General features: G+C 42.9%; 1 protein-coding gene across 2 annotated transcripts in view; it reads left to right on the top strand.

Moving 5' to 3' along the window:
- The window catches only part of MAPK14 (mitogen-activated protein kinase 14), a 32,157-nt gene extending 22,727 nt beyond the window's left edge, over positions 1 to 9,430 (top strand). The window contains exons 9-12 of one of the 2 annotated variants that reach the window (XM_083745054.1): positions 3,593 to 3,672; positions 5,205 to 5,283; positions 6,022 to 6,195; positions 7,351 to 9,430. In XM_083745054.1, coding sequence (XP_083601180.1) covers positions 3,593 to 3,672; positions 5,205 to 5,283; positions 6,022 to 6,195; positions 7,351 to 7,418 — 401 coding nt within the window. In that variant the 3' untranslated portion in view covers positions 7,419 to 9,430. The remainder of the gene's footprint in view (positions 1 to 3,592; positions 3,673 to 5,204; positions 5,284 to 6,021; positions 6,196 to 7,350) is intronic. The other variant, XM_083745053.1, reaches the window with a different exon arrangement.
- The last annotated feature ends 5,364 nt before the right edge of the window (positions 9,431 to 14,794 follow it).

Genomic DNA, 14,794 nt, shown 5'->3' with positions numbered 1-14,794 from the left:
CATATATATATCACATCTCCTAATGGATAGTGCTTTCTTTAAGTTGGATTTTGGGACTTGCATTGAGTGCTCTTCCACAAACTGTTTCAAGAAGGGGGAAATGTTTAGGAACAAGTATGAGCATGAATCATGTTAAAAGCCACACAGTAAATTCCTGCAAACAGCTTGTTGTTGGATCATAACATTGACCTCAGTTCTAAAAGTGCTCAGTCATAAAGGTGATATCCATGGAAGTAATGACACAGCTGGGGTTTCCCCTCCATAAGTAGGATTGTTCTGCATTCATGGGATGATAGCTAATCTACATTCTACACTTCAACATAGGGGGAGCGGCTGGGTCTTGCAGCTTACCAGAATAGCAATGAAAGTTGGGTAGTGAGTGCAGGTTTCGCTTCACCAGTGTTCCTCTGCAGTCCTGTCACCACTGCTGCCTGGTCCTACGTTATCCCTGCAGCGTCCTAGTAAGAAGCAGCAATGCCATTGTCAGTAGGATAGCACTGTAGCCTACTCTCATCACACTGGTCACTGCTACTTACACATGGAAGATTTTGTTGTATAAAATATTTTGATTAGAAACTCATTTAAATTAGATCTACAAGAACCCTGATTTAGATTAGGCTTACTGAAGAGATTGAAACGTGTTCGGAAATAAGAGGGGAAATGAGCTGAAAGGAACCCAGATTGAACATATCCATATTTGTTTACTAAATACATGTTTGCCGGTTTAGCCATAAAGCAGTGGTGAAGAGCCAGCATGGTGCAGTGGTTAAGGTGGACTTGTAATCTGGTGAACTGGGTTCACTTCCCCACTCCTCCACGTGCAGCTGCTGGGTGACCTTAGGCTAGTCACACTTCTCTGAAGTCTCTCAGCCTCACTCACCTCAGAGTGTTTGTTGTGGGGAAGTAAGGGAAAGGAGATTGTTAGCCTCTTTGAGACTCCTTAAGGGGAGTGAAAGGCAGGATATCAAGTCCAAACAACTCCTCCTCCTCCTCCTCCTCCTCCTCCTCCTTCTTTTATCACTAAATGGCGTGTGAGGAGGATGGGCCTATGAAACCTGTACCCCTACCCTGCCTTACCCCCTTAAGGTCTGTTGCTTGAAGAATTGATACTGGAACAGGGAGATGGGGAATTAAAGCAGCAGTTTTCAGGTAGGTAGGGCAGGGAAAGGGGTTGTTCCCACCAATCACACCACCCTTCTTCATAGGCTAACCAACAAGCAGGTATTTAACAACCACAGCTGTTGAGCCCCCAGTAGTTTTCTGGAACTAGGCTGGTGGAACTTGAAAAATACTTAAAAGTTATAAAAATAAAAAGGATTCTTCCTTCTGTGAAGTGCTGTGAATAGATGAAATAGATAAGAAAGACAATGATGCTTATAGTCCTACTTTTTCACCTTTTGTACATCTTGGTTTTTGCTTCAGGAGGACCGAGTAATCAGCAGTTGGGTCATACTGCAAGAATTTAATGGAACATTTTTTTTCTGGGTTAAGGAAATAACTGGCTCCTGAGAATGAGCATATATTGACAGATGGATTTTTATTGTTTCTATAGGGCCATCTGTGCATATTGCATTTTACAAAGAACATGTTTGATAGGTCCCAACCCCAAAGCATGTGTTCTTAGAAGAACAAAGCATGTATTCCTACCTGTGCTGTATATCCATAGAAGAGAGTACTGAAAAGTCTAGCCCATCCCTTTATAGCCTTCTAAATGAGGGTCTGCTTTGGAGTAATGGGATTTTAAATGGCTGCATCTGCTCATAACTTTCTGCTTTGCAGTATCAGTAGCTACATGTGTTCACAGCCAACTTGGCCCAGATCTCATCCAGAAAACAATGCTGAGTGAAAAATTCAGAATTAGATGACAATGCATACTGCAATACAGCAGCTTGTCACCTTAAGCATCTTCATACAGTTATTTGAGATGAAGTAGCAGATGAAGATTCTTCTTAGGCTCATACCAGATGGAACACTATTGCTATGAAACATGGATCAGATGCAGTCTTGACTGGATGTGTGTTAAGTAGCAAAAAGTATGTAAACTGTTTTGATGAAATGTAGGAATGATTGCCAGGAGGTAAGTAAAGGTATAAAATGGCAGCAGTGAAAAGCAGGGCATTTGAAGTTAGAGTGATTTTAACTCCCTCTGTGTGCCCCAAACTTGAGCTGTGTATCTCTTTAGAGCAGGGAGGATAAGCTTTTATGTTCATATACTTGCTGTGTATGAGCCCTTTTGTTGACTGGGTGGGGGATAGAGAAGAGCCATGCTGCTCTCGTGTGTTTGCGGGTATTAGAGGGGTAATAAGAGATGGTGCCATTGTAGTTGAAGCAGATTGGTCTCCTGCTTACCCCACCCATCTTACTTGCAGGTTGGGGGTTGTAACCATAAGATATCAGATCTGAATAGAATGTAAATCAAACTGTGCCTTGACAAACACATAGCCTTTGCCCTTCCTTTCCTGTTGCGGAAGTTGGTAATATTCAGGCTAACACATTGTCAGTTTTCTCAGGATCGCTTTCCATTGGTTGTCTAATTTAAGGGAGATAACAGAATCACTAAAACTTCCAGTCAGTAGTAATCTCCATATATGCATACCCTTTTTACTCGTCTGAAACATATAAAGGCCTGAAAGTAGGCCCATTGTCCAGCCAGTTTGGAGCCTGTGGTTTAATTAAAAATCCTACAGTGGAGGAAGAACTGTGGAGGCTAGATTATGAAACTGATTCCACCCTCCCAACTTGGCATGAATTCCAATAAATAAGAAGTTTTTTGCTTTTGTAGACAAAGTAGCAATGTCAAATAGTATCAAATAGCAATATTATCTGAATGGGAAAATTAACTAGATTTTTAAAGTTGTGAAAACTTTAGAAAATTATTTCAGTAAAAGGACTTCATTTGGTTCTGCATATAATTAAAGCATAGCTAGACAACATACTTGAAAAAAACCCTTTGTCCTCTTTCCTCCCCATATATCATGTGCAGTTGAACAAAATTAAATGCCGTATAAAGAAATGTGCTACATGAAGCTTAACCTGACTACTATGCACTACAATTCACTGTAGAGATGTTTATTTTGCCATAGTTGCCATTAAATTGGCTTTCTCTATGTCACTGACACCTAACATTTTTGTGCAATGTGAACTGCATTCTAACATTGCATATTTCTCTATTAGCATTCATATGGACGAGTGTCTCAGATACTGCATCCTCAGTGTATTAGCTTGTGCAGCAAAAGAGTGAAATCTAAGCTTTGTAAAGCCAGATAGAATAAAATAGTATATCTTTAGCAGCCATCAATTGGCTCACTTCCTTGTTCAATGTGACTTCTGTTTCTAAAAGGGGCCAGCACCCAGTTTAAGGCTGCCAATTGATTATTATAAACAGTGAGCAAGCATCTGGCTTTACCAAAAGATTATTAACTGTTTTCTGATTTTACTTTCTGGTCCGCTTTCCTGTAATACAAAGATGGTGTGACACACAGAGTAGTAATTGCCTGTAGTGTGCAGACTAAATGCCTTTTGCGTAATTGTCTTGATTGTATGTTCACACTGATGCTGAAATATTAACAAAGCCCTTGACTAGGCACCTAAGATATTAACCAGCTTCAGCAGATAATGCGTCTGACGGGGACACCCCCTGCATATCTCATTAACAGGATGCCCAGCCATGAGGTGAGATGTGGCAGGGTGTGCATAGTGGTCTGCAGTTCAAAACATTTCTTTATTCATGGATCTTTAGCCCATCTTTCAGGGCATAGCCCTACTAACGCTGCTCACAAAATTGAAACAGCATAGAACACTTAAATACATTATCACAACTCTGTCCCCCAGTCTAAAACCAACGGTGTTTAAAAACCCCAGCACACTGCACTTAAACAGAAGATAGACCTGAACAGATCAGAATCTACTTTAAGGCAAATATAATTGGGTCTCATGAATTCATAGAGGTGGAGCTACTACAACAGACGTCTGTCTCTGCCAGAGGACTAGAGATTAAGGCTCTTAAGGCCCAGGTAGGCCCATATGGGTGCAGGCAGTCCATCAGAGAACCTGCTGCCAAACACTTTAGGTCTTTAAAGGCTAAAACCATCACTTTACATTGAGCCTTGAAGCAAGCTGGCAACCAGTAAAATTGGTATTGTGTAAGGTGCTCAAAACACCTAGCCCCCACAAGCATTCTAGCAGCTGAGTTTCCAGAGCTCATTAAAAAGGTAAAGGTAAAAGACCCCTGTTAGTTAAGTCCAGTCTGGGGTTGCGGCTCTCATCTCACTTTACAGGCGGAAGGAGCTGGCGTTTGTCTGCAGACAATTTTTCGGGGTCATGTGGCCAGCATGACTAAGCCGCTTCTGGCACAACCAGAGCAGCACACAGAAACACCTTTACTTTCCCGCCAGAGCGGTACCTATTTATCTACTTGCACCTTTTTTGGCATGCTTTCGAACTGCTAGGTTGACAGGAGCTGGGACTGAGCAATGGGAGCTCACCCCGTCATGGGGATTCGAACCGCTGACCTTCTGATAGGCAAGCCCAAGTGGCTCAGTGGTTTAGATCATGGCGCCATCCGCATCTCTCTATCCAGAGCACATTATGGTAGTCTAATTTGGAGGTTGTCAGAACATTGATAAGTGAGGCAAGGTCTGCTTCTCTGCATAGAGCCACAACTGGTGAACTTTCCTAAGCTGATAGAAGGCTTCCCTTTATAGTAACTAGGATTTTTTAAAATGTGCTACTGCACAGCTGTAGGCAGCATAATTAGCTTATACTTTGGGTCTTTTAATAGCAAGTAATGAAAATCCACAAAAGAGAAACAAATTTGCTGAAACTTTCTAATTAAGTAGTCAACAGATTGTAACTATCCAGTTCAAATGGGACTCTTCTAGTTAGTTGCAGAAATAACATTTGTATCTGGTTAGTGCTCAACTACATAAAGACACCTGGATGCCACTGCTGACCTCCAGGAACTTGTCCTCACTTGCAGCAACCTTCAGTACATAACAGACAATGTTCTTCCAGCCTTACAACTCATAGTGCCCTAGTTCCAACGCTTGTTAATTGTATTTCTGTCGCTGTGGTCAGTCTGGATGAGAAGGGGATGAGGATAAGATAGATGCTGATTAAGCTCAAGCAGGAAAAAGTAGGCACTCGCAGGAGCTTATAATGATTAGGAGACACAACCTTAACAAAACATTTTTCTTTTTCTCCAGGCAAGAAACTACATACAGTCTTTGTCTTACATGCCGAAGATGAATTTTGAAAATGTATTTATTGGTGCCAACCCCTTGGGTAAGACTTATCAGCAGTTCCATTACAGTGGAGAATCCAACATGCAAACATTGAGATGTTTAATGTCTCTCGAGACAGACTGATGTTTTAAAATAGTGCTCTTTGTCCAGGAGGTGAAATAACTATTTAAAATATTTATGGACTGCCTTTCTCAACAAAGTCAAAGTGAGGCTCAAGCCCACAACCCTGAGATTAAGAGTCTCCTGCTCTACTGACTGAGCTATCCCAGCTCATTAAGTTCAACTCTGCATCTTAGTGAAAACTTGCTTTATTTGTAAATTTTGGTTCAAGAGATAATACAACCAAGTGTTTGTTTGTTAAATACTACTTGTAGCTTCCTATCTGAAGAGGAATCCAAAGCTGTCCACTCAGATTTGTTTTCTTGCAGGTGCTATTTGCAAAGCAGGTATTGATTGCATACCGCTTGGGGTATATTTTAAAGTAATACTCCCAAGTACAGCTTGAACCATAAATTACTCTCCATTGTGAAATTATAATATTCTTTGGACTGCTGGGACTGAATCCTTATCTACTATAGTTGGGATGGGGAACTTTTGGCCCTCTTGATGTTGTTGGACTCCTGACTTCCATTAGTCCCATCCATTATGGCCAATGGTCAGGGATGATGGGAGTGGTAGTCTAGCAACATCTGAAGGGCCACAGGTTCCCTGCCCTACAGCTTTAGGTAAGACTGTTGTACAATAATTCTCTCTCCTCCTCATCCCTTGATCCCTGAAGCTGTAGACTTGCTGGAGAAGATGTTGGTGCTGGACACAGACAAACGAATCACTGCTGCTGAAGCATTAGCTCATGCCTATTTTACGCAGTATCATGACCCAGATGATGAGCCAGTGGCAGATCCCTATGATCAATCCTTCGAAAGCAGAGAACTTGATATTGAAGAATGGAAAAGTAAGTTTTCTGGGAGACTGATTTGGTAAGACAGGTCTTGATGGGTGACATTCACAAATACTATTATTGTATGCTCCTATAGTGAAAGCAAAACTTGACAGGAGATGATAAAATATAATGCAACTCAGTATTACTTTGAATAGAGGAGGCAGGGGGTGGTGGGAGAAATAGCTCAGTTCTGGTGGTATATTGTAAAAATAAATAAAAAAATACAGTCCTTTGAATTGGATGTCAAATTAGGCCTGAACCTAATTTGTGGGGGTTCACAAAACCCTTCTTATTTCCATGTGCTGTTCATTATCAATAGTGCTTTCTACAACTTGCAACATGTTTGCCTTTAAAACTGAAGAAGTGGCACTTCTGTCAGATTGAATGATTCTGTAGGGAATAATGTAGGCAGCATAATATGCAGTTAATCAGAACTGGATACATGATGTCACAATCAAACTGGAACGAGGGGAGCCCTTGCTCTGTTGGGGGGGGCAGGTGGAACACACCCAATGTTTCTCAGATCCTGCCCAACCGTTGCCAAAATGGAGGTGTGCAGTTCATGAGGGGGAAGTCTGTAACACGATGTCCTTCTCAGTTTCTGCATAGTGTTACATGAAACTGCTGCTCACAAAAGCAGTAAGTTTATCTGTACTGAATTTGCTTATTGGCCCAATCCACCTCATTGCCGATTCTAAATATCTATAATTGGGGATTCTTCTTCATTAGGATTTGAGGAAAAACAGTCATCAGCATTCTGTACTTCAAATCCCCACAATAGTTTGTAGACTTGACAGAACTGGGTTAGCAGCTGCCATGTGTTCTGTCACCTTGCTCCAACAAAGTGATGACCAAACTTTGTCTTCCAGCTGTTTTGGGACTACAACTCCCATCATCCCTAGCTTAACAGGACCAGTGGTCAGGAATGATGGGAATTGTAGTCCCAAAAAAACTGGAGGGCCAAGTTTGGCCATCACTGCGGTCCAGCAAGTAGATTCAGAATCCAGTGTGCAAATCTGGAAACGGCTAGTACCTAATTTTAGTTCAACAATCTTCGTTGACTTTGAGGATTGAATTAACCAAGAGTGATTCATTATCTTGTAGGGAAGGAACTGTTACCCACCCGCTGCACTAAAGTCAATGTGTCTTTCTCTTTTTCTCCACCAGGCCTAACCTATGATGAAGTAGTTAGCTTTGTGCCACCACCGCTTGATCAAGAGGAGATGGAGTCTTGAGAATCTATTTCTCTCTCTTTGTCCCATATCACTGTGAGGGGAAGGCCTTTTTCATAGGGATTCTCCACATATCATTCAAGTGCCTCTTGCCGTGAAGATTCTCCTTGGTGGAAGGGTTTTGTGTGTAATTCTTGTGTGTGTGTGTGTGTGTGTGTGTGTGTGTTGAATGGGGGTGGGTGGGAGAGTATTTATACAGTAACTGTATAAATAATGCTGCATGTTCTCTTGTATTTTTGTATACAGCCTGGGACATGCTTCTGAAGACCTGTTTGTTTGCTCTTTAGCCTTTACAGTTGGTAACCAGCTTTCATCGCTTATATGGCAAGGCAGATATTATGCAGGGAAGCTGAGATTTCAAATTCTCAGTAGCAATTCTTGCCATTAAATGGCTTTCCTATCAAGAAAAGACTTAAGATGATGGAAGCTGAACTTCTACTTGAACTGTGCCCTCTTCTTTCTAAGCTAAGAGAAAAGAGGGCGAGGGATGTCTTTCCATTCCATGCCATGCAGCTGCTTTACACCCATAGCCTCTTCCCAGTATTCTGTTCAGCAGGAAGGATGGGCCCATGAATGACTGGCTACCTGTTGGGAATATTTGTCTGAACCAGTGTAAAAAAAAAAGGTGTGTGCCTTAAATGACTGAGGAGAAATTGGAATCGGGGTTTGTGTTCTCTTAACAGTGGGATTCTGAGCTTGCTGCTTCCTGGGATGTTGTGAGCCACAGAATACCCATGTATTACTGGCTGCTTTGGCCAGGATACAAATCTACCAAAAATAGGGTGCACCCCTCATTTTTGGTATCCTCTCTCTTCCCTGCCCAACCCTGAGATGCCCAGCAGTAGCTCTGTCATGCTGCCTGTTCATTTTGTATATCTTCTTAAGACAGAGTGTTTTGCATGTTGTAGCTGTGTGTGCATGTAGGCTTCTTTTTGTTATCTGGAGGAGGCACTGGGTTGGTAATCAGCTAATAAATTACTGTATTCACTACCATGGTCAGAGCCATATACAATTGCAGAATCCATCTATTCTTGTTCAACTCATGGGTTGACATTTTGGGCACTTTTTGGATGAAAAGGGGCAAGCGAACATGCACCTTTCTTGGATCTTCCTTTTGTGGCTTTAAAAAGTTCATTTGTCAGTTTGTGTGTGCCTGAACACAAGATTCAGTTCACTGTATTCATATATGATAGAAATCAAGTAATGATGAGATTGCCCTATTTAGGGACTAAGTGGGGGGCATCACTTCAAGTATTTTGTGTCCATCAGGTGTTCTGGGTATCTAAGGTCCTATTTTTAAAGTATTTTCTGAAATTTATATAATGCAGGTATCATGCATGGATTGTACGTCTGTCTCTGAAAGAGTGAAGCTTTGCAGTATTTTTGTTTTTCCTAATGGATCTGGGATTTTAATGTATTTATCCCTTTTGTACAGAGAAGCCGCCAAAAAAGAAAAAGGAAAAAGGTGGCATGTGGATAATAAAGCCATCAGTTCCTTCCTTTCTAGTGATCTCCCTTCAGGTCATACCCTCTGTAGAGAGACTTGGGGTCCAGAGAGCAGTGCTGCTTCATGCTTCTGGTTTGGAGGCCATCTTAAGACCAAACAAAGTCCACTCCCTCTGCTGGACCTGCAGTCTGGGTATTCAGATGGAAATGTAGATATATTCTGTAAAACATAACAGGAAGATTATTTTTATCAGTCGTTTTATGTGTAGATGCTACCGTGTGACTTTCATGCAGAAATGCTATACAAAAGAATTAAAAAACTTATAGGTATTTGTGTGAGTGGGAATATCTCAGAAGTTGAGAGTCTCTGTGGGAGCCCCTGTGGAGAGCACTCCCTGTCATTTAGTGTGTGCTGTTCTACTGCCTCAACTCTGGACAGAAAGTACACACATTAAAAGATAATTTCTGCAAATTTGTATGTATCCAGGAACTTTGCTCTAACTGGTTATGCCATATAGGATTATCACACAATGCCACTGGTTTAAAATAAACCTATTTTTCAAACTTAATGGACTGGCGGTGGTGGTTGCAAATTAATGTGTGTCTGTAATTAAGGTGACGTATTCATTGAGACAATGGATATGATGTGGTAATGTCTTACAGTTAATAATAGCACTATGTGTAAAAAGCAAGGGGGGGAAATCTTAACTGGCCACTGTGTGTTAGGTGGTGGTTGTGTTGCCTTTTTAAATGCCCCCCCAACCCAATTACTCTCTTGAATAAAATAATCAAACTAAGCCTGTTCAGATTTGTAAACAAATACCAAAGACCAATTACTCATCATTACATTTCAATGTTACGACTGGACTCTTGAAAGTACAGACTGTAAGGGATGGTTTTTAAGGTACCCCTGGTTTGTATCCATTTGAGTTGGTCAACTCTGAAAATGAGCTTCATAAACAAGTCTGAAGAAGCTGGAATTACATCTTCCATGGCCACACTGCAAGAAGCTGTGCTTGTAAAGTTATAAGTCATTCTTAATCCTTCACATTTTACTGACATGCATTCGTTGTGCTGGAACAGATATATTTTAAATAATAAAAAGGTGGCGTATCCGATTGGTGTGAAGTAGGTGGTGGAAAGAACAGATGAGAGGAAATAACATCTGCCTGCACTTTCTTGTAAACCTGGCTGAAATGTAAACTGGTGTCTGTAAAATATTCAGTTAGACCAGGACAAAAGAGTGTTTTTCCTTTTGGGATAAGATGGTGGGAATCCCTTAGCTATAGAGCTGTTACTAAGCTGGAGTTGTCAGTAAGGTGGTTATCTTTATCTTTTGTATAATTGTTTCTACACACTATTCTCCATCCAGGCAAGCAAGAGCATTCAGCATTCAGGGATAAATTATAGCCAGGTAAAAACACTCAAGGAGGATGCAAAACAGGGCTGATGGGTATGGCGACATAGAGTCCCTAAGGTCAGGTAGGGATGCCCTGAGGACCACATTTAGACCCAGGCTTCAGGTTCACAACCTCTGTAAGTAGTCTTTAAGCCAATTCTTTACATTCATCTCCAGAAATCTAATTGGCTATTTGCATTCCAGAACGTTGAGGATTCCTTCTAATGGTTTATCATCCTGGAAAAAAAGTGAAAAGTAGGATGCCGCAGGGTTCAGTCCTGGGCCGATAGTTGTTTTTATAAACAACTTGGCTGAAGGAATTGAGGGGATGTTCCTCAGATTTGCAGATCCCACCAAACTGGGAGGGGTAGTTAAGGCTGCAGAAGACAGAACTGACATTCAATATGCCCTTAACAGATTGGAGAACTGGCCCTAAACTAACAAAATGAATTTCAAAATAAATACAATTAGGGTGCCACAATAATTGAATTTATGTGTGTTTTAAATGAAAACATAATAACACAATTAAATAGACTGATTTCAGCAAAGATTCAGAGCCAAATGTTTGTGTCGATGTAATATTTTATTTGTTGGATTTGTTTGACAATCCCAAAAAACACTGGCTTATAGTACTGCAGTGCTAAATAAGCATCCCAACAGTGCAAGGCTGCCTTGCTTGCACAAAGTGACTCACCCCCCTCTCCAAATCATCTGTTATGGGGTACCCCCAATATTACAGAGCAGATTTGGGAAGCAGGTAGTGGGACGTGAAGAGGGAAATCCTGTTCCACAAGCAGAAATCCTTGCACTAAAGAGATGCTTCCATACTGCTGTAATGGAGACAAGCCTGAGTGAAGTGCAACTACTGAACACCTAAATCTACACAATACATTGAAAGTCAATTGGAAATGTGGCTGTCATTGTGACCACCTTTTAAAATTATCCTTCAGAGCATTTACAAAGACCTCAAATATGCATACAAAAAGACAATTTGTAAAAGAGAGCCATATGTAATATGGCTAGGTCTTCAAAGTACACCTACATTGTCTAGCAGAGCCCAGACAGAATGAGATTTGCCCATTGCTGTGGCATAATTTGTAAGGTAAAGGTAAAGGTACCCCTGCCCGTACGGGCCAGTCTTGACAGACTCTGGGGTTGTGCGCCCATCTCACTTGAGAGGCCAGGGGCCAGCGCTGTCCGGAGACACTTCCGGGTCACGTGGCCAGCGTGACATCGCTGCTCTGGCGAGCCAGAGCCGCACACGGAAACGCCGTTTACCTTCCCGCTGGTAAGCGGTCCCTATTTATCTACTTGCACCCGGAGGTGCTTTTGAACTGCTAGGTTGGCAGGCGCTGGGACCGAGCAGCGGGAGCGCACCCCGCCGCAGGGATTCGAACCGCCAACCTTTCGATCGGCAAGTCCTAGGCGCTGAGGCTTTAACCCACAGCGCCATCTGCGTCCCTGGCATAATTTGTAGATAAACATAAAGGAACCCCTGACCGTTAGGTCCAGTCGTGGACGACTCTGGGGTTGCAGCACTCATCTTGCTTTACTGGCCGAGGGAGCTTCTGGGTCATGTGGCCAGCACGACTAAGCCACTTCTGGCGAACCAGAGCAGCGCATGGAAACACAGTTTACCTTCCCCCCGGAGCAGTACCTATTTATCTACTTGCACTTTGACGTGCTTTCGAACTGCTAGGTTGGCAGGAGCAGGGACCGAGCAATGGGAGCTCACCTTCTGATCGGCAAGCCCTAGGCTCCGTGGTTTAGACCACAGCACCACCCGCGTCCCAATTTGTAGATACTGTAATAGCACTCTTGCAGCCTTCTAAAATGTTTGACTTACCCTGGCTAATTTGAGCACAAGGTGTCTCCCTGAGCAAAGGGATGAAAGCACTTCACAAGCATGACAAACTTGTCCATAATCGCCATTCCCTGCATGAGCCTATTAGCCACAGATCCACATTTTTTCACTGTGATCAACCCTCTGACCGCTCATAATGCAATAATGCATTCATTTATCCAGCTAATTACAAGCGCCTGCAATCAGCATGTGATGATGTGATCAAGGGAATGGGAATGGCTCGTGGTAAGTAACTCAAGTAATTACCCAACCATAGTAGACAAGCAGGGAGGCAACAAGCCAATCAGCTGGTTAGTTGTCTGTCCAATTACGGCTATCATTTACTTGAAAAATGTGAAGTCTCCCTCAGTCTCCATCCTACTGGGGAACTCCTAGAAGGTGAAACTAGAGCTGTAATCCACTGATTGGACTATCAAGTGAGCTATAAAATTGTTCCTGGATAACTGGTGTAAATGAACTCTGTTTGCAATCATCTTTCAGATCCCTCCTGCTTATTTACACATGACTGTTGGGTGAAACTAATGATTAACTTTGTAGGCAGCTGCTAGTTGTACCACAGGCAGGTGATTTGTCATCTTAGACCTACAAGTGGTTTTATTGCTAACCTATCGTCCTACTCCCCAGCCCGCCCACCGAAAGTCAGCACTTCTTCATTTTATCCGTAAATGAGATCCATAACTTACAAAGCTGCAAGCTGATCAGACAAAAGATACTTAAGCATATAAGAGCCCTACTGGATCAAACCATAGATTCATCTAGGCTGTGGGGTAGGCAAACTAAGGCGCGGGGCTGGATTCAGCCCAATCACCTTCTAAATCTGGCCCGCGTACGGTCCAGGAATCAGCATGTTTTTACATGAGTAGAATGTGTCCTTTTATTTAAAATGCATCTCTGGGTTATTTGTGAGCATAGGAATTTGTTCAATTTTTTTTCAAAATATAGTCCAGCCTCCCACAAGGTCTGAGGGACAGTGGACTGGCCCCCTGCTAAAAAAGGTTGCTGACCCCTGATCTAGGCCAGAGGTGGTGAATCTTTTTCAGTCTTCGAGCCATAGTCACCATTGCCCACCCATACCTCTTCAAGGAGTGCTTGCCAGTGATGGGTGTGGATAAATCCAAAAGAATGTGACTGCCCAACACACTCTAAAGTGCACACATTGCCACTCACCACGCACATGCATCTCTCTAAACACACCAGTGCTTTGTTTTCTGGTGGTACTCATTGGCACACAGTGCCAGCAACTTAAAAATTAAATAAAATCTTGGCTTCTAAATCAAGCATGTGAGGACGGTGTGCCTTTTCTCCCATGCCCATGGTGGCAAGCCCTTTGGCATTGCCAGCTCCAGTGGCACCACCTTGCCCTCCTCCCATAGCGGCGCAGTTGTAGAAAGCTGCTGGGCTGCCACTGCACCCACCGCTGCTATTCAGCCAGCTCAGCAGGAAGCAGGTGGGCTGGGTTTGTGGAGGCAGTGGCAGCCTTGCAGGACTCTGGCTTCCTTAAAGGCCTTGCAGATGGCATTGAGGCGGAAGGCCAGACCTCCTGGCAGCGAGGAGCCCAGCTCTGGGCGCTCGGAAAAAACTCGCCCCACATCGAGCCCAGCTTGCAGCACAGCCTGTCCAGCAGCAGCTGCAGCCAGTTTGGCTGAGAAGGGTACTTCATTGTGAGTAACAGCGCGCGCGCGCGCACACACACACACACACACACACAGAGAAAGAGAGAGAGAGAAAGAGAGAGAGAGAGAGAGAGAGAGAAACAAAGCACTGCATACAGGCCATATTTACATCTTAGCTACAGACCACATGCCTCTCCTATTCTCTCACAAACACACTTCTCACACACTCACCCTTCTAGACAGCAGTGGTGAACACTTGTCCAGATAATTCGCCACACCACCAGCACTTTTAATTGAGAGCTGCCATAGTGGCAGCTTTGCCATACCTTTGCCCAGAGGACAGGAAGAAAGAGAACCAATCTCTCCCAAATAGTGCATGGGCCCACGAGGAACTAGGAAGATAGCTCAGTGTTGCAGAAGCGATTGACAATGAGGAGGCAGCAAGTAGCAGGTCAAAGACAGGACTGTGGCTGCTGGCACCATCAATAAAAATTCTGAACTTGGTGGGGGACAAACCCAAACTCAACCAGTGTTTATTGCAATTTAGTTTGTTTAAAAAAAAAGAAAAAAAGAAATGCCCCACCAATTTGCCAAATCCTGGTGGGTCTTGAACAACCAAGGTAAGAACACTTGTTGGCTGGATGTGGACAATGGGATGCAGGTGAGCCACCCATGATATAGATTCTGTTTCCCACAGTGATGCCTCTAGAAAGATATGATTACAATAACCCCCCACTATTGCTGCTATCCAACCATTTGAGAAGAGCATCACTTTAAAGGCAATAATTATCAGCTCACCAATGTTTGTCTTGTTTCTGAAACCTTTCATCTTAAAATGCAGGATATGGCCTTTCAGTTTTGCCTCTGAATGTTTCCAATGAGATAGCCAACATTTTCAATAGCATTTTGTGCAAATATAGCTCTATGCTTCCTTTAAGCTTCCTCACCGATTGAAGGAAGCCATGGGATAGACAAGCCTTTTACGTGAAGCTCTTTCCCCCAGTCTGCATCAGTACTGGAACTATTTTGAACTGTTTTCATTTTTATATCTGGAACC

Source organism: Podarcis gaigeae (assembly GCF_964106915.1).
Source record: "Podarcis gaigeae genome assembly, chromosome: 6".
Lineage (NCBI taxonomy): Eukaryota > Metazoa > Chordata > Lepidosauria > Squamata > Lacertidae > Podarcis > Podarcis gaigeae.
Note: the sequence above shows the minus strand (reverse complement) of the source record. Positions and strands in the feature narration are given on the sequence as shown.